General features: G+C 36.9%; 1 protein-coding gene across 2 annotated transcripts in view; it reads left to right on the forward strand.

The window, feature by feature from the left end:
• VAV3 (vav guanine nucleotide exchange factor 3) overlaps positions 1–25,354 on the forward strand; it is a 404,596-nt gene that overhangs the window by 334,707 nt on the left and 44,535 nt on the right. For both annotated transcript variants that reach the window (XM_089300257.1, XM_002715817.6), the window contains exons 20-21: positions 733–869; positions 24,387–24,452. In XM_089300257.1, the coding sequence (XP_089156383.1) occupies positions 733–869; positions 24,387–24,452 (203 nt within the window). The remainder of the gene's footprint in view (positions 1–732; positions 870–24,386; positions 24,453–25,354) is intronic.

A 25,354-nucleotide genomic window follows, 5' to 3' on the forward strand; every position in this document is an offset into this window, starting at 1 on the left:
CAATATTGGTGCAATTAGACCTGTGTGCAGTTGAAGCTGCTGTTCTCAAAAAATGAAATATTGAACTGAGGCCTTCATTGCACATTCAAAGAAATACAAAGAGAAGGGATGGATCTGTATTTCAAATATTGTTGATGCTATTGGTTTAGACATGTTCCCTTTTATTGGGTCTGTTTTGCAAGCCTAAATTTGAGCCTGAAGAGTTTCTCCATATAAATGTCTTAAGTATTGCAGTGGCACATCCATCACCTTTTTGCTTTTGAATTACAAAGATAACCTTAAGATATGAGCCTTATACTGGGCAATGTTATCCATACACAGAAGGGGTGAGCCTCCATGGTGATGAAATCAGCCAAGGCCCAAGAGGAAAGTAATAGGCAGAAAGGATAGAGTTGATGAAAAAATTGATTCTTTTCCATTAAACCCTACGTGATGTGTTTTTTATGAAGCAGGCATCCGCCAAAAGAAATATTTTTTCAATGAAAAAGAGATTGATGCTAAGGGAGAGGAAAAGTATGTAAGAAATCAGTGTATAAATATGTGTCTTATTCCATCACCATCTCAAATAATGAGAAAGTTGAGAAGCATTGCATTGAATGACTTCAAATGTTTACTTGGATTTAGTGGTATTAAATTTTTTTTATTGTTAATAATAGTATTTTTTAAAAAGTACAGTTAGACTTCACACACTATTGCTTTCTGAGTTCTAAAATGTGTGTTGCTTGTTTTCAGGTTTACCAAAGATGCAGGTCATTAGGAACTATATGGGAACACCACCCCCCGGCCTTCATGAAGGACCCCCCTTACATATCCAGGCAGGGGATACTGTTGAACTTCTCAGAGGAGATGCACACAGTCTGTTTTGGCAGGTATTTGTCCAAATTACAATCTTTTTAAAAGGCTTAATGGATGATTTATTGCTGCTTATGGAATAAAGCTCTTCTCTTTAGAAACTGATTACATACTTCCAGCTTCAGAGATTTTACATGATGTGAAAGAAAAATAATTCTTAACCTTCCCCATATTTACCAATGCCAAAGTAGCAATGAGCGTTCATGTATTGAAGAAAAATAGTGCCAGTGCTGTGAGTCATAATTAATATTTTTATTAAAATTCATACTTTGCCAGAGCATTATTTTTCCAAACCTAGTACCTGTGGGCATGATTTCATTTGCATGGCTTTCATACATTAGCAGTTAACTTCAGGGAAACCAACTAGTTAGCTTGCTAGTGGCCATTTGTGGCCATATTTGGTTTTTGCCTGCCCACAGTACATGAAGTTCTAAGAGGTACTTAGTGCATCACTCACGAAACATACAAAACCTGGAAAGTAAATGAGCATGTTGATGTTTGCTGGTGGTGAGATCTTTTCTAGCTAGTATGCCTGTATTTGGTTCAAGGATTTTGTTAATTGGGCTAAATACGGTATCATGTTAAGATCTGATGAAGCTGAATAATAGAACTCTATTGTTCATTAAATTACTCTGTGTCTCCTTGTGCATGTTAAAGATGCTTCCCCAAAAAGTTAACAAATGTTAAAAATCTATTTTGAGGAACTGGGGATGATGATCAATAGATTAATGCATGAGTGAAATTTGGTTGGGGTAAAGAGAGAGCAAACAGGAAGAGTGTGGGATAACATTCTGTTGTACTCACATGTATGTGATAGCTGTTCTGTTTATTTAAAACTAGGCTGTTGTCCACCCTCTTGTTAGGTAAGAATGCCGCTGGATGGAGCATTTATGTGCAACCACCATTTCCACTGCTGTGGCCAGTGCCTTTTCCAACGTTCTACCATTCTTAAGTATCCTATTGTTCTCAAAGCTCATCCTCCCCAGTTCTACTCCCTGTCAGTCCACTCCTGCATTGTTGAGGCTAACCACAAAACATACCTGCATTTGTACTCATAGGATTCCATTTATGCAACGCTTATCTTTCACCTTGGATTTTCCATCTTGTATTCTGTCAGTTGGTTCTTGTCCCTAAATTTTCAACTTCCTTCTCTCAACTGCCACCTTTTCTATAGAGTGTGAATATGCTCAGACTCTACTATAGAACACATATAACTCAAACTTTTTTCTGGTTATGTGAGGCTGTCTTATCCTCTCATGCTCTTCCCACCCTCTTTCTCTTCCATACCTAAAGCTAAACTTGTTGAGATAGCAGACTATACTCGTTATCTATCCTTCTGTGTCTTACTCATAATTCAGACTCCTACAGCTCCTACAAGAACTGCTGCAACTTGGATTTCTTATGCCACTTAACAAACCAAAACAAAATTTACTTTTGTGATATGCTGACTGTACATATTTAAAGTATACAGCTTATTATGTTTGAGAAATGTATATATAAATGAAATTATCACTAATTATCAAGATAATAAATGTATCTGTCAGCTCCCTCCCCAAATTTTTGTGCCCATTTGTAGTCATCATGCCCCTCTGGCTGTCCCCTCCATTCCACCCTGTCCCCGTCCTCAGGTGACCACTGCTCTGCCTTCAGACAGTAGATGAGGTTACACTTTTTATAGTGTTATGGCACATCACATAATATGTATTCTTTCTTTGTATCTCTGTCACTCGGCATGAATATCTTGAGATCCAACCATGTTTCTGTGTTTAAAAACAGTTTATTGCTGATTATGATTTCATGGATACAGCATGACTTGTTTGTCATGTGTTCTTGGACTTTTAAAGTTATCATTTGTTTAGAGCTTCTATGAACATTCAAGAATAAGTTTTATATGAACTATGCTTTCATTTTTATGGAAAAATATCAAGAGGAATGAGCAGGTCAGAGGTATATATATGATTAATTGTTTTCAGAAATTACAAAACTTTTTTCAAAGTCACCATACCAGTGCTATATTTCAATCCGCTGTACAAGTGAGAGTGCTAGGTGCCCTATTTCCTTTACAACATTGTGTGTGATTAGTCTTTTTACCACTGTGGTTTGAATTTACTTTTTTTTAATGACTAATAATGTTAGGTATGTTTTCTTGGGCTTGTTTACCAACCATATGCCATCACTGCTGAAGTACTTGTTCAAATATTTCATCAAGTTTTTTAAATGAGTTTGTGGGTTTTCTTAGTATAGATTTTTGAGAGTTCCCTTTCTACTTTTGGATAAAAGTACTTAATAAAATTTGCTGATCTGTAAGTTTTCTCTTGATCTGTAGCTTATCTTTTTCTTCTATTAATAATTTTGTAGACACAGCAGAAGTTTACTTTTGATATAGTCAGTTTGCCATTTTATTTTATGGATCAGCTGTATGTATCCCATCTGAGAAATCTTTGCCTATCCCCAAATTGCAAGGATATTTTCCTATGTTTTCTTTTAGAATGTTTGTGGTTTTCAGTTTTGCATTTAGGTTTATTGATCATTGTGAGTCTTTTTTGTGTATTGCATGAGAGGTGTACATTTTTTGGCACATGGAAACTCAGGTGTTAAACCAGCATTTGTTGAGCTGAGAGTTTTTGATCAACTTGGTTGTCTTTAAACTTTTGTAGATAAAGAGTTATCCTTAGTTATGAGTATAGGTCTGTTTCTAGACTCTCTATTCTTGACCCTTGATCTCTTTGTCCATCTGTGTACAAATATGATGCTTGATTAATTGCAGCAAATAAGAAGTCTTGAAATCAATAGTGTTTGCCTTCCAAATTTGTTTATTTTTTTTCAAAACTGTTTTAACTATTTTTAAAAGATTTATTTATTTATTGAAAGTCAAAGTTACACAGAGAGAGAGGGAGAGAGAGAGAGTCTTCCATCTGCTGGTTCACTTCCCAATTGGCCGCAATGGCCAGAGCTGTGCCAATCTGAAGCCAGGAGCCAGGAGCTTCCTCCAGGTCTCCCACGTGGGTACAGGGGCCCAAGGACTTGGGCCATCTTCTACTGCTTTCCCAGGCCATAGCAGAGAGCTGGATGGGAAGTAGAACAGCTGGGACTCGAACCGGCACCCTTATGCGATGCCGGTACTGCAGGCAGCAGCTTTACCCACTATGCCACAGTGCCAGCCCCTTGGCTATTCTTAATTCTTTGCATTCTATATGAATTTTAAAATCATCTTTTCAATTCACTAGTGAAAGCCGGCTGGAATTTTGATTGGGGTTATATTCAGTTGTAGATCAATATTGGAAAATTTACAACATTGAGTCTTCTGATCACTGAATTAGGTATACTTTCTGTTTATTTAGATATTCAATTTCTCAGCCATGTTTTGTAATTGTCAAAATTAAAGTCATGCAGTCTTTTGTGAAATTTATTGTAATTATTTCTTATTTCCTTTTGATGCTATTGTCAGTGATAGTTTTAATTTCAATGTCTGCTGTTTATGGCAAGTATATTGAAATGCAGTTGACTTTTGCATGTTGAATTTTCTCTTGTAAGTCTGGTTAAATTCATTTGTTCTTGTAGATTTTCTTCCTGATTCCAGCAGGATTTTTATATAGATAATCATGTTGTCAGTGAATAAACAATTTTACTTTTTCCTTTGCAATCTGGATGCTTTTACTTTTTAAAAAATGTGTTTATTTATTTGAAAGGCAGTGTGTGTGTGTGTGTGTGTGTGTGAGAGAGAGAGAGAGAGAGAGAGAGAGAGAGAGATCTTTAATCTGCTGATTAACTCCCCAAATGGCTATAACAGCCAAGGGTGGGCCAGGGCAAGAGCAAGAGCCAGCAACTCTATCCAGGTCTCCTACATGGTTGGCATGGGTCTGAGTACTTGGGCCATCCTCTGATGCTTTCCCATGTACGTTAGCGGGAAGCTGAATTGGAAGCTGAGTAGTCAGACCTGGTACCAGCACTCTGATACGGGATGCTGGTGTTGCAAGAGACAGCTTACCCATGTGCTACAATGCTGGCCCCCAACCTTTCATTTTCTTGCCTTGTGGCAATGCCTAGAACATCCAATAAAATGTTAAATACAAATAGTAAGAGTGCACATCCTTGCCTTATTCCTCAATTTAGAGGGAAATATTTAGTTCTTCACCAGCAAGTATGATGCTATCTTTAGTTTTTCATTAATACCCTTTATCAGATTGAGGATATGTCCTTCTAATCCTAGTTTGCTGAGAGTTTTTAAACAGTGATGGATGTTAGATTTGGTTGAATGCTTTCTGCATCAAATGAAATGTTTATATCATTTTTCCCTTTTTCCAGTTTACTAATAAGGTGGATTTCATTGATTTTTTTCACTTATTAAACCCAGCTTGCTTTCCTTCAGTAAACCTCAGTTGGCAATGATAGATTATCCTTTTATATATTTTTTATTTTCTTGAATTGTTTTTGTCTGTTTTGGATAACATGTAATGCTCAAGGAAAGAATTGGAACTATTCTCTTCAATTTTCTGTAACAGGTTTTCTAGAAATGGCATTATTTCTTCCTGAAGTGCTTTATAGAATTTGTCAGGAATGTTATCTAGGCCTTAAGTTTCCTTAGTAGGAAGATCTTCTTAAACCACAATTCAGTTTCTGTAATATAGGGCTATTCAGGTCATCTGTTTGTTTTTTTTTTTTTTTTTCATGAGATTTGATAGTTTGATTTTTTCAGGGAATTTGTCCATTTTGTCCAAGTTGTCAAATGTAATGGCATGAAGATGTTTGCAGTGTTCTTTCTTTATCCTTTGAATGTCTGTAGAGTTTGTAGTGGTGTTATTTCTCTCATTTCTGAGATTGGTAATGTCCTTTTTTCCTCTTCAGTCTGATTACATGGTTATGGATTTTATTGATTTTTCTCATAGAACCAGATTTTCATTTCATTGGTTCTTCTATTGTTTTTCTTTTCTTATATCATTGATTTCTACTCTGATCTTTATTATTTTTTCTTCTCCTTGCTTTGTGCTTAATTCACTCCTTTTTTCCAGTTTCTTAAGGTAGAGTGTTTGCTTATTGATTTGAACACTCTCCTTTCTCTTTCCATTATAGGCAGTTAGTTCTCTAAATTTCTAAGTTCTGTTTTTGCTACCACTCAAAAATTTTAAAATGATAGATCTTCATTTCCGGTCAATTGGAAATATTTTCTAATTACCTGTTCATTTACGTCTTATGGGTTATTAATAAATACATTCTTTAGTTTCCAAAAAATTTAGCAATTCCTCAGACATAGTTCTATTCCCAATTTCTAACTTAATTCCTTATCATAAAAGAACATAGCTTGTGTGACTTGAATAATTTAAAATTTATTAAGAATTGTTTTATGGCCCAGAATGTGGTCTATCTTGATGAACTTTTTGTGTGCATTTGAACAGAACATGTATTCTGCTTTTGGGAGTAAAAAGTTCTACAAATGTCAGTTAGGTCAAAGTAATTGATAGTGTTGTTCAAGTACTCCATCTCCTTAGCGATTGATGGCAAAACCATCCGGTCCATCTATCCTCTTGCATGCAGGTCTGAAATCTTCATAAAGTCTATTCTTTCTACTCACTCTCTTCTGTCATGAAGTCTTCCTCATTTTATGTTCTAAATCACTCCCAATGAATTTCTTCTCCATCTCCCCTCTAATCAGTTTTCGCATGATCTCTGCAATTGCCATTTTCTAACTGATCTCCTCACCTCCAAAATTTGCCTGCAACACTCACCAGCAACCCCTGTAAAATCCTAATGCAACTACATACTTCTTGCTAAAGTCTTTCAGCATCTCCTTTGTAACCGTACATAATTCACACCTTAGCATGAATGAATTTGTGACCTAGAGGATTCGTGCTGCAGTCCCTGCCTTCTTCTCTGACTTCAGATCTTATCATTCTCCCACTAATTACGTTTTCATCATCACTCTCACACACCGCTACCTCCCACTCCTTGGCATTTCACTTGGAGTTATACTGTGAAATCTGTCTTATCTTATCTACTCTTTTACTCCTACCTTAATTTGGACATAATTGGGCAGAATTCCCTTTTATTTTTTTAAAGATTTATTTATTTGAATGGCAGTTACGGGGTGGAGGAAGGGGGGAGTTCCATCTGTTGGTTCACTTCCCAGATGGCTGCAATGATCAGAGCTTTGCTGATCTGAAGCCAGGAACCAGGAGCTTCTTCCAAGTCTCCCACATGGGTGCAGGGGCCCAAGGACTTGGACCACCTTCCAGTGCTTTCCCAGGCCATAGCAGAGAGCTGGATCAGAAGTGGAGCGGCTGGAACTCAAACTGGTGCCTATATGGTATGCCAGCACTGCAAGCAATGGCTTTACCCACTATACCACAGCATCCTCCCCCCGCTTATTTTTTTTCATTTCTTGCAATAATAGTGGCAACAACAGCTCCAACAATTAATATTCATCATATATTTTCATGTACAAAACAGAGTTCTAAGTGTATTTTACATATATTAACTCATGTAATACTAATGAAAATTCTATAAAAATGTGTTAGTGTTATTATACTCATTCTATAGATGAGCCAGCTGAGGCACTGTAAGTTAGGTGACTTGCCCAAAATCACATGACAGTAACTTGGCAGAGCTGGGTTCAAACCTAGGAACTCTTGCCCTAGAATTCAAGAATTCTTCCCTACCACAAACTGCTGCATCCTCGTTAATCATGTTATCCGTGATTAAACTTCTTAAGGGAGGTGAGTGAGGCTTATGTGCTCTGTAAGATAAGAAGATAGCTGTCTCTGATTCTAAAGAAACCAGTTTCTTGGGCTTATTTTACTACCATCAAGTTTGTGACAGCATCTCACTTTGTGTTTATTATACAACAGTTTGTTATTTTCCATAATTTATTATTTAGATTTATGTAATGGGTGGTATAAAAGCAGAAGGTGCCAGACCTTCTTAAGTGTTACATATAGACCTGGTGCCAAATTACTTCTGCTGTTGGTTAAAAATATGACCTGCAGGGCTGGCGCTGTGGTGTAGCAGATGAAACTGACTGCCATGTGGGCATCCCTTATAGGTACCAGTTCGAATCCCAACTGCTCCACTACCTATCCAGGTCCCTGCTAATGTGCCTGAGAAAGCAACGGAAAATGGCCCAAGTACACGGGCCTCTGTACCCATGTGGAAGACTCTAAAGAAGCTCCTAGTTCTTGGCTTCAGATTAGCCCAGCCCTAGCCCTTGTGACCATTTGGGGAGTGGGGGCAAAACAGCAGATGGAAGATCTCTCTCTCTCTGTCTCTCTCTTTCTCTGTGTGTGTGTGTGTATGTGTGTATGTGTGTACAAGTCTGCCTTTCAAATAAATAAATAAATCTTAAAATAACATGCACCAGCCCAGGTACAAAGAATGTGGACTTTGCCAATTGAATACTTGCAGAGTAACAATGTACCACAGCCAAAACACATTTCTGAAGCTGTCTAGCAGTTCTAAGAATAAGCTGATTTTTAAGCAGTTCCCCATGATATTGAAAACCAATCAGTTCCAATCTCTTGTTGTAGAGAAAGGCACTGAAGTAGTCAAGCCAAGCACTAAGTGTTGAAGATTTTGGTGATATAAGTGTATAAGATACTATAATATCCTTGAGATCATTCTGAAAGTTGTAGAATTAGGTCAGCAGGAATCTTGGAAACATGCACAGTATGTGCTTAGAGGCGTTTATTTTAAGAGAGAATTTGGGGGGCCTCTTATTTTTCAGTCCCTGTTCCTTTCTTTTTTAAAAAAATATTTACTTATTGATTTTGAAATAGGTACAGAGATTTTTTTACCAATAACTTAGACTTGTAAAAAAATTGTAAAAAATTGTGTAGTATCCTTTTTTCATTTTCCTCATTTGTTTTTTTTTATCACATTAGGTTTAGATAGTGCTTTCAATTTTTTAGTGGTGTTTTCAGATTCATTATTTCATTTAGTCCTCACAGCATACAGATTATAATTCAAGCTCTGTGACAACCACCCTAAGTACTCCTTTTACTAAATTGTGCTGTCTTCTATTCTTTCTAGACAAAAAGAAAGACATTATTAGTTGTTATTTCCTCTTAGCTGCCTGGAAACATGAAGATTTTCTGGTGTGATGGTAGAATAGCTTTGGAAATACTCTGGAGAATTGTAGGGAGAATGAGAGTTCTCGAGTGATAGTGTGTATGTGTCTTTATAGGGGGAGCCGGGGGTGTGTAATGGTTAGGGAAAAATAAGGTTAGTGTTTAGAACAGAGAAAAACAATTAGCACATTTATTTCAGATCAGCAAGTATGTATCAGGTGCCAACTCTGTATTCACTGCTCAGACACTGCTCACACTTCAATTATCAGCTCCAGTCAGTGGTTTGACATTAGGTCTCCTGTCTTCAGGAGAAACATTCATGCATGCTGGCAGCTTGTGGTATGTTTGACATTTCAGACGTGTTAAAAGTTCATCTGGTGTTTGTAACATGCATGTAACTTAAGTTAGGATTGTCTTATGAATACCTTTAAGCCAATCAAAGGGTTTTTAGTTAACAAACTCTAGCCTTAATAAAAGAAACAGTGACAGAGTGAGAAATACTGGATTCAGGTCATTCATTTGCAGCAAGAGAGCAAGATGTCATGGGTCAAGTCGTTCACTCACTCCGTAGCTTAGTTTTTTATATGTTACATGAAGGGGGCTGGACCAGACCAATGTACAGAATCCTCACTGAATCACTTAGGGGGGCCTTTGTAATTATGTCAGTGCACACTGACTTTTGAAGATCAATATACAGATGACTTGGGTTGAACCCAAGCATGAGTAATTTGTACTAAACCCAAGATAAATCTAACGTGAGCCGTTAATTAGATGATTCAGTTAATAAGACTCCATTGTAGTTATGGGCATTATCCCATGCTCACTATTTGGTCATAGAGAGTAAACTAATTTATTAAGCATAGCTACAAAACAAAATAATACAATGAACTCAATACTTTATGATAGGTGCTACACAAAGGATATATTTCCAAAGAATTAGTGTACAATAAAAATGTATTTGCCACAAACTTCCTACTGAACTTATTCTCTTTGATTTAAAAAGTATTCCATTTCTTATAATGTCTCAATGCTGTCTTAATAAAATTAGCTTTTGTTTCAGAGTGGACTTGGGGAAGATACATGTAAGAAACTAGCTTGAGACTGCACTTACAAAATGACATGATCTTGAGTGGCATGCTTTTAAAAATCCTGAGCAAAAATCTTTTCTCCATGTTGGGTGTAAGTGTATGAAGAAATGTACTGGTTGATACTTCAGAGTCATATGGTCTGTAGATGTGTTCACAGTGGTTCCATGTATGATAATTTGCTGAAGAGTACAAGTCAAAAGAAGGCATGTACTTTATGGTTTACACCCTAAATTATGTGACTGTTCAACTGGGAATTTTTTTTAAATTGCATGTGAGAACATAGCTTTTCAGCACTTCTTTTTGATCCTTATCCAATCTTATTTGAGATTGCACATAATTAGTACCAGAGAAGCAAGATAGAGTGTTTTTTCTTTCCTGCACTAGAATTTGGAAAATCATAGTACATTTTGTTGAGTAGTAGTTATTGATTCTGCCATCTGCTAGCAGCATGACCTTAAACACTCTGTTGGCCTCAGTTTTACATCTATCATCTGTAAAGTGGAAGTAATTATAATCACAGCATATAAAATAAAAATATAAGGAGGAATTCTAGCATAGTGAGCATTAAGCTGTAACTCTTATTCATCCTTCCACCTACCATCCAAATACTTAGAAAGTACCTACTGAGTGCCTGGCTGTGATTCATATTGTTAGGACCAGGAAACAGACAACCAGGTACCAACCTCATAGCATTAATGACCTATTGAAATATTAAAGTTCAGGATAGGGGATGCACTTGGTCTCTAGTTTGAGTTTTATATTAAGAGTTTTTAAAATCATATGTCAAATAAATCTAGTATTAAGCCTGTAGGTAAAAATCTAGAATACTTACTGTGATGTTACTATGGCCTTCATTTGCATTTCAGAAATATCTTTTGTACTAGCTAAGTGCTTTGTCTTCTTTGGAAATTTTCAACAACTTGTGCTTTCTAAACTTTATATCCTGTTTTTTTTCCCAAGTGTATCACTTCACTCATTAATGTGGAAAGTCAGATTTTGTTATAGACTGTCATGTTTTCTATATATTCTATGTCCAGAGAATACAAATTAGCCTCTACTATCTTTCAGGAACTTTCTTTCTTTGAATAGCTATTAGTCTAGTCTATATTATTATTATTATAACAACAGTAATTTCTAATGCTATTGAAGTGAATGGGCTCTGCATTTTCATTATAACTTCTTTCAAACAATGAATTGTCAATTGAGCTGTAAAAATGTGCTCTGTTCAGTCTTTGCATTGAAGGAATTCATTCTGGCAGCTTTTTCTTTGTCTTCTTTTTCTCTTTTCCTTTCCTTGAAAGCTCTATAAAATTGTCTTCAACTGAAATGAATATAAAATAGGAAATTGGCCATTTAGGGTACATTTCTTAGTGCAGGTGTAAGCCATAGTTTTCACTGAGTATAACAGTGTCATTGACTGCTTAGGGGTAAACCTGTTGCTTATAGGTCTTTGTTAAAATACATGATAATAAAGGCTTAATAACAGCAGAGAACATCCTTCATGCTGGAAGAGATTGTATTAGGAACTTTGTTTTCTCAAGAAAGATAACAGATTATACTTACCAGAGAAGGGAGAGCAATAGAAAGAAAACGGTAAATGTCAACTCAAGCCATGCCATCAAAGATTTCTTTTACAATAGCATGCTTTGTATATTTCCTTCTTAGAATAAAGTTTAGGAAACGATTATGATTCCATATCCTATATCACAGGACTTTATTTTTCTCCATTGTCATTTATGAATCTCCAGATACTCCACTGGGAGAATTTTGTAAGCTAATTGGAACCAAGAGGCAATTATAAGCAGTAGAACTGTAATCCGTGCCAAAAATATATGTATTTTTATCTACAATGAAAGTTAAATAACCTAGAAAACAGTTGTGATACTTCACAGTTCCAAATCATGCATCTACATGATCTTTAGTCTAAGGAGTGAAAATGTTTTTACACACATTCTGATTAATTTACAGAGATCTCCATAAAGAGGATAAATGGAAAAATCTTGTCACCCTCATTTAGTTCTGTGGGCTTAAAGGGCCAGATTCATCCCCTATCCATAGCATGGCAGTTACAGAATTAAAATTAGAGCCTCTTCCAGACTTTTGTCTCTTACTTTATTTCTGTATGTTAGATCACTCTACCTTTGTTTCAGAAGAGTTGTTTTATTTTTTTAACACATCTAAAGAAAACACATTTTGATGGCCAGTTAGTTCTTTTTGGGTAGAAAAACCAGGAAACAAAACATTGCTCTATGCGATAATTTTTGCTTTTTAAAGTTCTTTTGAGTTTTTGCTTCAGGGGAAGAGTCATACAAGAAACAATGAAAAGTCAGGAAATGATGTGAGCTTGACAGGAACTCATACATTCTCGGGAGAAAAGCATTCCTGGTCACAGCGAGTCCTGAGAAGAACTTGGTGGACATGTAGTTCAGGACGTGGCCATGAACAGCAAGCTGTTCATTCTCCATTTCCCTCATCCCAGCAATTGGGACACTGGTAGTGAGTGAACAGTGAGTGGTCCTAGTCTTAGTTTACTTTGTCAAGAATTTTTACTTTCCGCAGAAATCTTCTTCTTTTTTCCTCTCTGTTTTTTAAGATTGTCCACTTGTTCATTTCCCAGATGGCTATAATGGCCAATGGTAGGCCAGGCCAAATCCAGGAGCTAGAAGTTTCTTCTGGATCTCCTTCATAAATGGCAGGGGCCCAGGCAATTGGACCATCTTCTGCTAATTTTTATCAGACCATTAGCAGGGAATTGGATTGGAGATGGAGCAGCCAGGACACGAATTGGTGCCCATAAGAAATGCTAGCATCACAGGCAATGGCTTTGCTTGCCTACACCACAACTCCTGCCTCTTCAAAATACTGTTCTATTTACTGTTCAAACAGATATGACCCAGGAGATTTAAATAAATAGAGAGAGGTGTATTTTACTCACTTTGAGCTGGAAAAAAATTGAAGAGTTGGATTAGGGAGATCTTTTTCACAAGGAATGGGTTTTCTCAAATCTCCACCATGTATGTGTATTTTACCCTCTACCTGGATGTTCCTTTCTACTCTCATTGTCTCAGCTAAACCCTTACCATCAAGGCACAGTACTATATTCACCTTCTTTTGGATCTTCTTGGAACCAAGAACCCCCCCCCCCCCCCAGCCTTCATCCTGCTTCCTGCCTGGTTGAGCACTCCACAAAGATAAGACTATGACTTCCATCTGTTTGTCTCCAGTGCCTAGAAGAAAATAGACATTTAGGCTGCAGGTGTAGAATGAATATTCCACAATACTAGTTCCATAATATGTTATTTACAAGGTTTCAAGTTCATTGTTTATTAACTCAAGTCTTACTGTATGAAGTGGTTTGAAAGATGGTGAAATGTTCATCTGGTCTGATTTAGATTTATCTTTGTTCTCCCAGAATAGTCTTAAGGTGAATTAAAGTTTCATCCTCACCTTGATCCCTCATCTATAAAATGGGAATATTAGTACTTAAATGACTTACAGAGGTGTGAGAATTATAAGAAAGAAATGGGAAAGAAAATTGAAAAGGAAGAAAATGTACTTCTGTATAATAATGATTGTAGAAGCTAAGTTTCATTTTTCAGAAGTGGGAAAACGATTATCTGGTATTTTGCTTGTTATTTAATTTTATTTAATGCCAAGAGTCCCACTGACATATAGGGCTCGTAGAAGACTATTGTGCCCCCATAATTCTTACACTCAGTGCTTAATTTCTTTAATCAGAGATAAAACTTGTCACTTCATAATTCTACATAAAAGTGCAAGTGATGATTCCCACTGGAAGGACTGATTTATATACATATCAAGCTGAAACCTGTGAGCCCTTTTTTCAGAGCCCTTTGGATGAGGAAGGCCTCAGATACCTCAAGGAGAGGTGGAGGGAAGCAGGTGGGTTTACAGAAAACAACCCTTGCCAAGGGCATGTGAGTGAGAACCTGTGTGATCTGTGCCATGACTCGTAGCCTGGCTCCAGCATCTGAGGGCTGGAGAAGGGAGGTGTGGCCGGGAGGAATTAGTAGGTCCTTCCTCCCCACACCTCTCCCTGCAGCCTTAGAAGTCAGTCACTTTGAAACATTCTTTTACTCTGCTCCAGTTTACAAGGAGACTTCTCTAATCTATCTAGATCACACAAGAATATTAGGTCCAGTAAATTTTATGAAAGTGTTTATTTTCCCCTCTTGATCTAAAATTCAAGATTCAGGCTGCATGATAATCAAAGACAAATAAGAACATTATATATATATATATATATATATATATATAAAACAGATAACCTAATCTCCTTTTAAAACAGACATCATTACCAAAAGACTCACTGCTTTGGGCTTATGGACCGGAATCAGCATCTGTGCAACTGATATGTTTTTCCCAATTCAGATTCTTACCGGCGGGTATTTCTTTGTGAAGTTCCAAATTCAGTGCTGTTGTGGCAGTTACACCTTTTTAGCAGTGATGGAGTACAGCTCCAGGGTGCTCCTCAGTTCACCTGGGCTTTTCTTCTACACTGCTGCTCACCACTGGCTGGTGTATTAGCCTGTCCATCAGGAGACGTCAAGGCAGACTTGAGATCGTGGATGTGGGGGTTAAAAACCAAGAGGAAAGTGTAAAGGCTTACTTGGTTAGCATGGAAGCACTTTAAAAATGTTGTGGGAAAATGGAATAAAAAATCAGTTCATGTTGGTGCAGCAAAATTTTGAAATCAATGTATAGGGTTTTGTTTTTTGTTTTTGTTTTTATTTGTTTATTTTTTTTTTTTTGGTAATAATACATTTTCATGAACTTTTGGAAGATTCCCCTTAGCCTGGATTTCAAATTTTTTTGCACCAACATAAAGTTATCTTTCAGTTCCATTTTCCACGAACCTTTTGAAGTACGCTTGTATAGCCTTTAATTTGAAGCCTTTGTTTTTATTGGATTTTTTGACCCTGAGGGTATCAGGATCCCTAATTACAGGAAAGGAGAAAAAGGCAGCATGTGACTGCAGTAGGAGACGAAGGCCTTGAGAGACATGAGGATAGAAGATAATAGACATTAGTAAAGGCCTGTGAGAAACGTTTTCCCTGGGTGATTGCCAACTGGCTTTGATTGAATAGATTATAAACTGAGTTTGCAGGAATGCTTCCAAGTGTACAGACTGTATTCTGGGAGTTGGCAAACCTCCTGACAAAGTGGGTGAGGACCTAATTGTTAACTTTCAAGATGGCATTTTTGGTTACTAAATCTTGTATTTTTCCAATGTTTAATGCAGGGGATAATGTAGATTATAATGTCACCTAAGCAGAAATTCACATAGAGACATACTATCTCTTCTTTTCTGGAAAGTGAAAGAGTAACATTTTATGGGGACAGTTCTGAGAAACTCTTCTGTTATTTTACCATATAATTTACATTCTATTATAATTACTAGAAGTTTGTGTCAGTCACTGAATATTTTTGGTGGTTTGTCAATCTGGACTATTGACTTGATACCAAAAGGGGTTTAAATGTGCACCTGCTGTTTAGACTGTGAGCCAAATAATTCAACAGATTATATAGTGAATTTACTCATGATAATCCCAATTCCTGAATGAATGAATGAATGAATGTAATTTCTAAGAGGTCTGTCCTGTATACACTTTGGCAAGTAGATGTCTTCACATGGAGTTAAAATGAAGATCATTAAGACTCCGAGATGGGAGAGGGAGTGGGAGATGGGATGGTTGCAGGTGGGAGGGTGGTTATGGGGGGAAAAAGCCACTATAATCCAAAAGTTGTACTTTGGAAATTTGTATTTATTAAATAAAAGTTTAAAAAAGACTCCTATACATTAACATGTCCTCTTCTGTAAATAAAAGCAACTAGGTTAAATTACTGCAAAAATTATCCATAATAAAGAATTTGTGGATTAAATAAATAATGGCCAGTAGTAAGTGACCAGAGAATTGAAGATCCTTGGGAAAAGTATACGTAAATAAAGAATTGTGGTGGTGAAGACACCATTGGGGATCCTTGGGTGAAGCTCTCATCTCAGAGATGAGGATATTGAAAGCAAGAAATTTTAAATGACTTACCGAAGATTAGAAGGCCAGGAATTCATCATCATATTCTCAACTTTCTAATAATACCTTATAAGGTTTATTTATGACATAAAATTCAAAAAAACTTTACAAAAATAAATCAAAAGTAAAGTAAAAGCAAATTGAGGAAATGACATTATCTGAATGAGATTCTTGAAGATGGTGGTTGCATTTATTGAATTTTAGTCACCTAGCACATAGCACAGTGCCTTGTATATATTGTAAAACCAATACATTTTATTTTTTTAATTTTTTAAAATAAATATTAATTTCCAAAGTACAGCTTATGGATTACAATGGCTTCCCCACCCATAACTTCCCTCCCACCCGCAAACCTCCCATCTCCCACTCCCTCTCCCATTCCATTCACATCAAGATTCATTTTCAATTATCTTTATATACAGAAGATCAATTTAGTATATATTAATTAAAGATTTCAACAGTTTGCATCCAAACCAAAACACGAAGTGTAAAATACTGTTTGAGTACTAGTTGTAGTGTTAATTCACATTGTACAACACATTTAGGACAGAGATCCTACATGAGGAGTAAGTGCACAGTGACTCCTGTTGTTGGCTTAACAAATTGACACTCTTGTTTATGGCGTCAGTAATCTCCCTAGGCTGTAGTCATGAGTTCCCAAGGCTATGGAAGCCTTTTGAGTTCGCCAACTCCGATCTTATTTAGACAAGGTCATAGTCAAACTGGAAGTTCTTTCCTCCTTTCAGAGAAAGATACCTCCTTCTTTGATGGCCTGTTCTTTCCACTGGGATCTCACTTGCAGAGATCTTTCATTTAGGTTTGGTTTTTTTTTTTTTTTTTTTTTTTTTTTTTTTTTTTTTCCAGAGTGTCTTGGTTTTCCATGCCTAAAATACTCTCATGGGCTCTTCAGCCAGATCCGAATGCCTTAAGGGCTGATTCTGAGGCCAGAGTGCTGTTTAGGACATCTGCCATTCTATGAGTCTGCTGTGTATCTCACTTCCCATGTTGGATTGTTCTCTCCCTTTTTTATTCTATCAGCTAGTATTAGCAGACACTAGGCTTGTTTGTGTGATCCCTTTGACTCTTAGACCTATCATTATGATCAATTGTGAACTGAAATTGATCACTTTGACTAGTGAGATGGCATTGGTACATGCCACCTTGATGGGATTGAATTGGAATCCCCTGGCACGTTTCTAACTGTATACCACATTAACAAACTGCAGGAGAGAAAACATATGATTATCTCAATAGATGCAGAGAAAGCATTCGATAAAATACAAAACACCCTTTCATGATGAAAACTCTAAGCAAATTGGGTATAGCAGGAACATTCCTCAATACAATCAAAGCAATTTATGAAAAACCCATGGCCATCATCCTATTGAATGGGAAAAAGTTGGAAGCATTTCCACTGAGATCTGGTACCAGACAGGGATGCCCACTGTTACCACTGCTCTTCAATATAGTTCTGGAAGTTTTAGCCAGAGCCATTAGGCAAGAAAAAGAAATTAAAGGGATACAAATTGGGAAGGAAGAAGTCAAACTATCCCTCTTTGCAGATGAAACCAATACATTTTAAAGCACTGATTCTAGTCTTAGTAGAAAAGTAACATTCTTTAAAATTGCTAATGCTACCGTAAGCATTTAATATATAAAGTGCTGTTCAAGATATTTCCTTGTGGTTAGTGATGATTAAAATCAGTAAGGATAAATATTTATTGTCTGCCAGAGTTAGGGAAACAAATTTCTTTGGACTTTTCCAGCTTAGCTTATTTTGTTATATGGCTTCTTCCCTTCCAGGACTTCACCAAAGATATGATAGTGCCTTGTTCTGTGCAGATTTTGTGTGGAGGGCCCACTTGAGATTTGGCTTACCTTACATGCAGACTGGGTTTTGCTTGCTGAGTTTCTTTAACCATTGTCAAAGCATTCTCTTGTTTCTTTCACAAGAAAAATACATTTATATTATTACAGTTCAGCATGGCATCATGTACAATAAGGTCTTGCCCACTGAAACTACAGAAAAATTCTAAAGACATTCATGATCAGCATCCTCTCTCTTGCTGGAGAAATACAGGAACCCCACCAAGTACATTTTTTAAAATAATAGTAAAAATATTCCACAAAGCCTTATTCACTGCTATATTCATCTCACATCTAGTAAGTGTAGAAACACAGCTTATGGCTTTTTAGAATATTTTTAAAATTTCTTAAGTCTTTTTTTTTGGACACTTCCATCTGCCAAAATTTCAGAGATATAGTAAACACAAACAATTTTGTTAAGAATTGAAGAAATCATCAAATATAAAATCGAAGCTTTTGAAATCTATTTTGATAACTTGGTGCAAGGATAAACGCATACAAATTGAAAATAAATTTATCTCAAAGATCCTAGACCAGGGTGCATGCAACTTGTTTAGTTATTCAGAATTCTAAGCCTATGAAAGCCACTTAACTACATATGAACTATACCAGAAATGTAAATTCCATGGTCTTTTGAAACTTGAATTTTAACATTTATATATGGGATAAAAGTTAAATAAAAAGATCCTATGCTCTTTTGCCTAAGGAATATCAAAAGTATATGGACTATGCTTTTGTGGCATTGTGTTCAGAATATTTTGGAAATTATTATGATAGTCATTCAGTACAACCACATACATTTATGCCTGGCGAGTTTTCAAGGTTCACTAGTAAGAAACATATATCTTGTCCTCCACTTAGTAGATAATTAACAATGAAGGAATATGTGTACTTGCAATAAAGGTTTTCAGTTAAAAAATAAACTATCTGAAATACAATACATCTTATTCAGGTGAAAGTGATACGGGAGTCTACATTATTTATGGTTTAACAAGTTTGCTTAAATGTAAGGAGACTGCTGGGATTATGTGCAAGATTAAGCATTTCTGTTGCATCAACATGATTGAGACAAAAGTGAAAATTCAGAAATAAAAGAACTGATTGAGAATAATCAAACAGCAATATTATGGGTGAAATAGAAAATAAGTATGGGACATTCACAAAGTGCTCTCACACATATTAATTCTGTGATCCTTGTAACAGCCTGCTAAGGTGTGTGTGGTAGGTCTTATCTTCATTCCTGTTTTACCATTGAGACTTGCCTAAGGTTACACAGCTTTTTATAGCAGAGCTAGGAATAGAACAGGCTCTTCTGATGCCACATCCCTATGCTCCTGCCTGTCTGTGTTTTCTAAGAACCTGCTCTGACATCTCCCTGAGTGACGATGGTGGTTACAAACGTGGCTGCAGTTGAGAACACAAACCACTGCTTACCAGAGGCTGGTTCAGACTTGGTCTTTTCCTGATCGTCTCCCCTTTTCCATTGTATGTCTTCACAGGCCAGTTCAGCATAATCCAGTGCTTCTGTCTCTATTCATCCTTCCATCTGCCCATCCAGTCTGTAACCTATGTCGTATGTATACTCACCTGTATTCCCTCAATCCGTGATCATTCTGTGTGTTTCTTTCTTCCCCTCCACTTAAGCGGTGTGTTGTTGACAGAGGCAAAGTGACTGGGCAGGGTGACAGTCACCCTGGCCGTTACCCACGCATAACAAATTGCTTAGTAATCCCCACGGCACCATCCTGCATATGTTGAGAGTGTTTAGGGCATTGTAACTTGGAAGACTTTCCAATCTTTCATGAATAACCATTAATCTGTCCCTTTTACAGTCAGCATTCCACATCTGTTTCAAATTGTTCAGTGTGATTCCAGGAGTGCATTAAAGCTCCAATCCAGGTAGTATTAAGGGGATAAATGAGCCACAGGGAAGAGACACTGTATTTTTCTTAAAGCAATTCTTCCTCCTTTTTACAAAGTTAGGTGCCAAGCAATTTACGATTAAGATTTTTGGAGGATACTTCTGTCATTTTAAGCAATCCTTGTCTTTTGGATTTAAAAATGCAGTTTTAGCTCTGCCTTCCTGGCATACATCAATGTTTTCCTCTGCAGAAGTAGTTTCTAAAGTACTTTAAATTTATTACAATTCGTGGTGGATTTTTCTTGAAGAAAAATGAGGTTTAATTAAAACTTGAAGTCATTTAGGAATAAATACATACTTAATAGTGCATTTATATTTATGATGGTAAAGAATTTCAGAAAAAATTGTCAATAATTTTAGTTTGATATGTTTTCCTACAGGAAGCTATTTGCTTTTCAGGAGAAGCAACATTATTTTATGAATTATAATTTTCTGTGTTCTAATTAATGAAAATTATAAAGGCACATCTTTTCTCATTATTATTTGCAACCCATAGCCCATTTTCTCAGGTACTTTCCAAAAACAGTATTTTTATAAAAATGGCCCATCCTGTACTATTAGTTTTACAAAAGCTCCATCACACAGTACAGAGACGCCCTGCAGAATAAATGCATATAAAGATAGCACATATGGTATATTAGATGACACTTGAGTATGAAGGAGAATGTTTTCAGGCTGACCTTGAAGATGTTGAGAGACTCCCAGAACAAATATCAGACACGAGGATAACTGAAAGATGATTCCCTATCTCTGGCATTTGTAATAGGTGTGCAAGGGATGACAGGCTGATTATCTGAGCCAGAATGAAATGCCCACAGAGGAATGTAAAGAAGGAGGAAATTCAGTTACATGTTGCTCATCAAGGTTAGTCGAGTCTCTTAGATAAATCATCACAAAAGGCCACTAAACCAAAGGCTTTGAAGATGGTTTATTTCATAGTTACAGTCTGCTGTGCCATTCATGTGTCAGGGATTAACAGCTGCTGCATCCATTAGTATTAATGAGTTACCAATGTACATCCCACGCACATCTACCAAGGAACCAAAGACATTCCTCCTACATATTGCTTTGTTTTGAATCTTCCAAATGTCATAGGGTAGTTATTTCCTTAATAAGTGGAAATCATTGAATATAGCACATTTTATCTCCCTTACCTAAAACTGACATCTCTTAAGAGTAAGTGAGGAATTGTAAGAATTCACCATTGAGAATTGTTGAATAATATCTTGCTTTATGTCATCTAAGGGATGCCTATGGTCATTGAGGAACTGTAACCTGCACTGCTAAAGCATTTCCTTAAGAAGAAAGCAATGCAGAATGACCATGGCAGCGAGTTTAGTGAGTTTCCCCCACTCCGAAGTGGTCTGTAATAGTGCCTTTGAAGTGGAGAAAGAACAAAATGGTTTTTGATAAAATGACCAAGTGTACTGGTTTACCCACAACAGTTCAAATGTATTGGGTTTTGGTTTGTTTTTTTTTTTTTTTTTTTTTTTTGGTACTTGGATGGCAAGTGACCAGTTTTAGAGCATTTCTTATATAATCATGGCCCCTTTCTCTACCATCTAAGATGATTGTAATTCCCATTCATCCTTTTGTTCTCCCTTCATTTTAGTGGTTTTGTGACACTGTGCTCCCCAACACACAGTCCTTGTAGAAAATGTCAAGGAAGGTCAACATATGGACATTTGCATACAGAAGAGGTAGCTTAGTGCTTTCTATTGCTTGTGTTTATGAAAACAGGATTTTTTTTTTTTGAAAAATTTTAAGATTAATTTTATTTTAAAGAGTTACAGAGAAGGAAGGAGGGAGAGTTCTTCCATTCACCGGTTTATTCCTCAAATGGTTATAACAACCAAGGCTGGGCCAGGCCAAAGTCAGGAGCCAGGAGCTTCTTCTGGGTCTCCCACATGGGCACAGGGACCCAAATACTTGGGTCATCTTCTGCTGTCTTTCCAGGTGCATTAGCAGGGAGCTGGATCAGCTGGATCAGCCTGGTCCGTGGAGCAGCCAGGTCTCAAACTGGCACCCATATGGGATGCCAGCAGCCCAGGCAGTGGGCTTTACCCACTGCACCACAATGCCTGCCCTCTGGAAATTTTTGATGAAGAGGCATGTTGACAAGAGAATATCACATTGAGCAAAGTCTCAATTCAGAAGCATTTATTACATGCCTACCACGTGTCCACATTGGGTTATACAGAAATTGACAGAGATGTTTTTCCTGATCACAAAGAACTCCTGGTCCAGTAGTGGAGATGACCATGTACTATTGGTAATATGAGGAAGCTTCAAGAAGCTCATGGAAAATGAAAGTAAGAAATAAGTTTATTTTGGTACCAAAAAAAAAAAGTGAAGTCCATACATATGAAAGAATCTTCAAAAAGTTCATGAAAAATGTGTACCATGAAAAAGGTGTACATAGATTTAAAACATTTCGTAACAAAATAAACTTTTAATTCCAGTTTTCCACAATGTTTTTTAATGCCCTGGTAGGTTTTGCAAAGGTCCTCCTTCTTTATGTACTATGGAGAGTAGGCGAGGGTGCAGTGAGGGAGCAGGCATGGGATTCTCCTGGACCTGCAGCTCCACAAAGGTTTTATAGAAGACGTAACTGAACAGGTGATATGTGGACTGAGTTTTGGAGGAGGACAGAGTAAAAGTATCAATGTAGATTAACGGCTCCGTGTTGATTTTGTTCTGAGATAGTAAATAGTTATTACATTGGCCATCATGCACAGTCCCAAAATCACTGCTTCTCCTGAACTCTGCATCCTGTAGATTAAGACCTTTTGCAGTTCTAATGAAGAATGAGTGTTGACAGTTCACCATCTTGTAAGAGCCAAGATTTTCTCATTTGTTGATACGTTTCAAATGTAGTTTGGAAAGAACATTATGTAAACCATCTTTGGGCATTTCCCCTGCAAAATGAACTTATTTCCTTTAGTGAAGACTCAGATGTCTTACTGTTGCTTTTTGAAAAATCATTCTTGTTCTTTCCTGGGCCCACTCAGTTAGGATCCCCACCCACACGCCCCTGTATTTTACACTCAGGTAGCACTGCAGTGCATTTACGAATAAAGCTCTGGCTGGTTGCATAGACACCAAATATATTTACTGATAGCTCAATGTCATGCTTAAAACATAGCACTGAAAAGCACTCGGTGAGTACAATTGGAAGAAAGAAACATTTGTTCCAACCTGACAGTTACCACACTGCATTAACTCGCTAGTCTTGGATTTTCTCTTTCCTGACAGTCTCTTCCTGCCTTCTGGTTACACTAATTTCTGTGTTTCTCTCTCTGTCTCTCTCTCTACATATATGTATATTTTTTTTCCTCCCAAGATAGTCATAATCCTTTGATATCAAGAACCCCCTCTCTGTGACTTCCACACGTATGTACATCATCCCTTGGAATGGATTATGGAGTCACCCCTCATGTCCAACCTTGATCTTCCTCCATCTTTAACTCCCATAGTATCATTATTATACATATACATGCTTTGGTCTCAACATATAGGGGAAAGCAAGAACTGTTTTATCAATTTTTATATTTGCCTCAATATCTAACCAAGCTAATACCAAAGACTGTTGAATAAATGAATGAATGAATATTTGTCTTTTGCTATGCAAGGACAGTGCAGTTTTTGAGCCTTGTCTAAATTAATATCTCCTCTGCTTGGTTATTGAATTTTCTCCCCCTTTGCTCTAAACCGCTCTTTCTTCTCCCCCTGTTTTCTCCCCTTCTTCCCCATCTCTGACCCTTAGCACTGTTTCTTCTCACCTTATTAGAGGAATATACTCACATATTCTGTTAAACACATTGATAGTGTCCATTTAAACTTATTTCCTGATTCCTGCACAAAACCAGTATAATACTTGTGTTAATGTATTTAAAATTGAAAGATAAAGTATGCTATTATTTCTGTATAGAATCAGACATATAGCAGTAACAAAATTGAATGATATGTTCAAAAATAAACTTTATTTTATAACCACAACATGAAACCACTTATTAAGTGTCTAACAAGGAAGAAAACTGTCTGAACTGGGTGTTTGGCCTAGCAATTAAGATGACTGTTTCTTTTATCGGAGTGCCTAGGCTCAATTTCCAGCTCTCTATTCCAACTTCCTGTCAGTGTAGACCCCTAGGAGGCATCAGGTGATGGCTCAAATATTTGGGTCCCTGCTATGCACATGGGAGACCTGGACGAATTCCCAGCTTTTTGCTTTAGCCTGTCCTAGCCCTGGCCATTGTGGACTCTTAGGGAGTAAAGCAGCACATGGGAGCACAGTGTGTGTGTGTGTCTGTGTGTGTGTGTGTGTGTGTGTGTGTGTCTGTGTGTCTTTCTGCATCTCAAATAAATACAAAAAAAAAAAAAAAAAACTGGCTGCTTTTGCTTTTTCTGTGTCATAGTAAGCGAATGTCCAGGACTGAATACAAAATGTAAATAATTCTTGGGATTCAAAGAAATAGTACTGTTATCGAGCATTGTGGGATTATCATTTACAGTAAATTTCATTTCAATTCTGGATTTTTTTCTAATTTAGGGTAGAAATTTAGCATCTGGAGAAGTTGGATTTTTCCCAAGTGATGCTGTGAAGCCCTCCCCTTGTGTGAGTACTAGTAGTTTATTTCTTTCTTGTTATGTTTTTGATACTATGGTTAATTTTGCAAGAATGTATAAACATACTGGCCAAGTCACTCCTTAATGATTGCATTTTCTGAGCAGATCATATTTTTCCAAATTCATTAGGATTCCATGTCAGAAAATTTTTTTCAGTTTTTTTTTTTTAAGATTTATTTATTTTGAAGTCAGAGTTAGAGAGAAGGAGACACACACACAGAAATCTTCCATCTGCTGGTTCACTCCCCAAGTGGCTGCAATGACTGGAGCTGGGCCAGGCCAAAGCCAGGAGCCAAGAGCTTCATCTGGGTCTCCCATGTGGGAGCAGGAGCCCAAGCACTTGGACCATCTTCCACTGCTTTCTCAGGCTCATTAGCAGGAAGCTGGATCTGAAGTAGAGCAGTCAGAACTTGAACTTGCACTCACATAGGATGCCAGACCTGCAGGTAGTGGTTTAACCTACTGTGCTACAGTGCTGTAGGTTATAAACAAAAGTGTATTTATGAAAGAGGCAGATATATCTTAGTAGAATTTAAAAGATTAAGTTCTCTGAAAGGTTTTAGAAGAAATAAACTCAAGCTACAGATTAGATGCATTGAACAACTTTCCCTGTTCCTACTGAGCTGAGAATGGTACGACCTACTCTTTTCCCAATCACTTGCATTGCAGGGAGAGCATGGTTGGAAGCTTGGTAGACGATGAGAAATCCATGAAGTACTCAGTCTGATCTCTGAATACATCTTCTATGCTTTCCTGTGTCATCACTGTTTATTAATGTCATAATGAAATTTTCTAAAAATATCAAATACAGATAAAAGGATAATTAAGGAATATTTACTCAAATAATACTATAGATGAATATATCATAAAATGTACTCTGATGCTTTTTGA

This window comes from Oryctolagus cuniculus, chromosome 7, assembly GCF_051225735.1.
Source record: "Oryctolagus cuniculus isolate XC-2025 breed Fujian yellow rabbit chromosome 7, ASM5122573v1, whole genome shotgun sequence".
Taxonomy (NCBI): Eukaryota; Metazoa; Chordata; class Mammalia; order Lagomorpha; family Leporidae; genus Oryctolagus; species Oryctolagus cuniculus.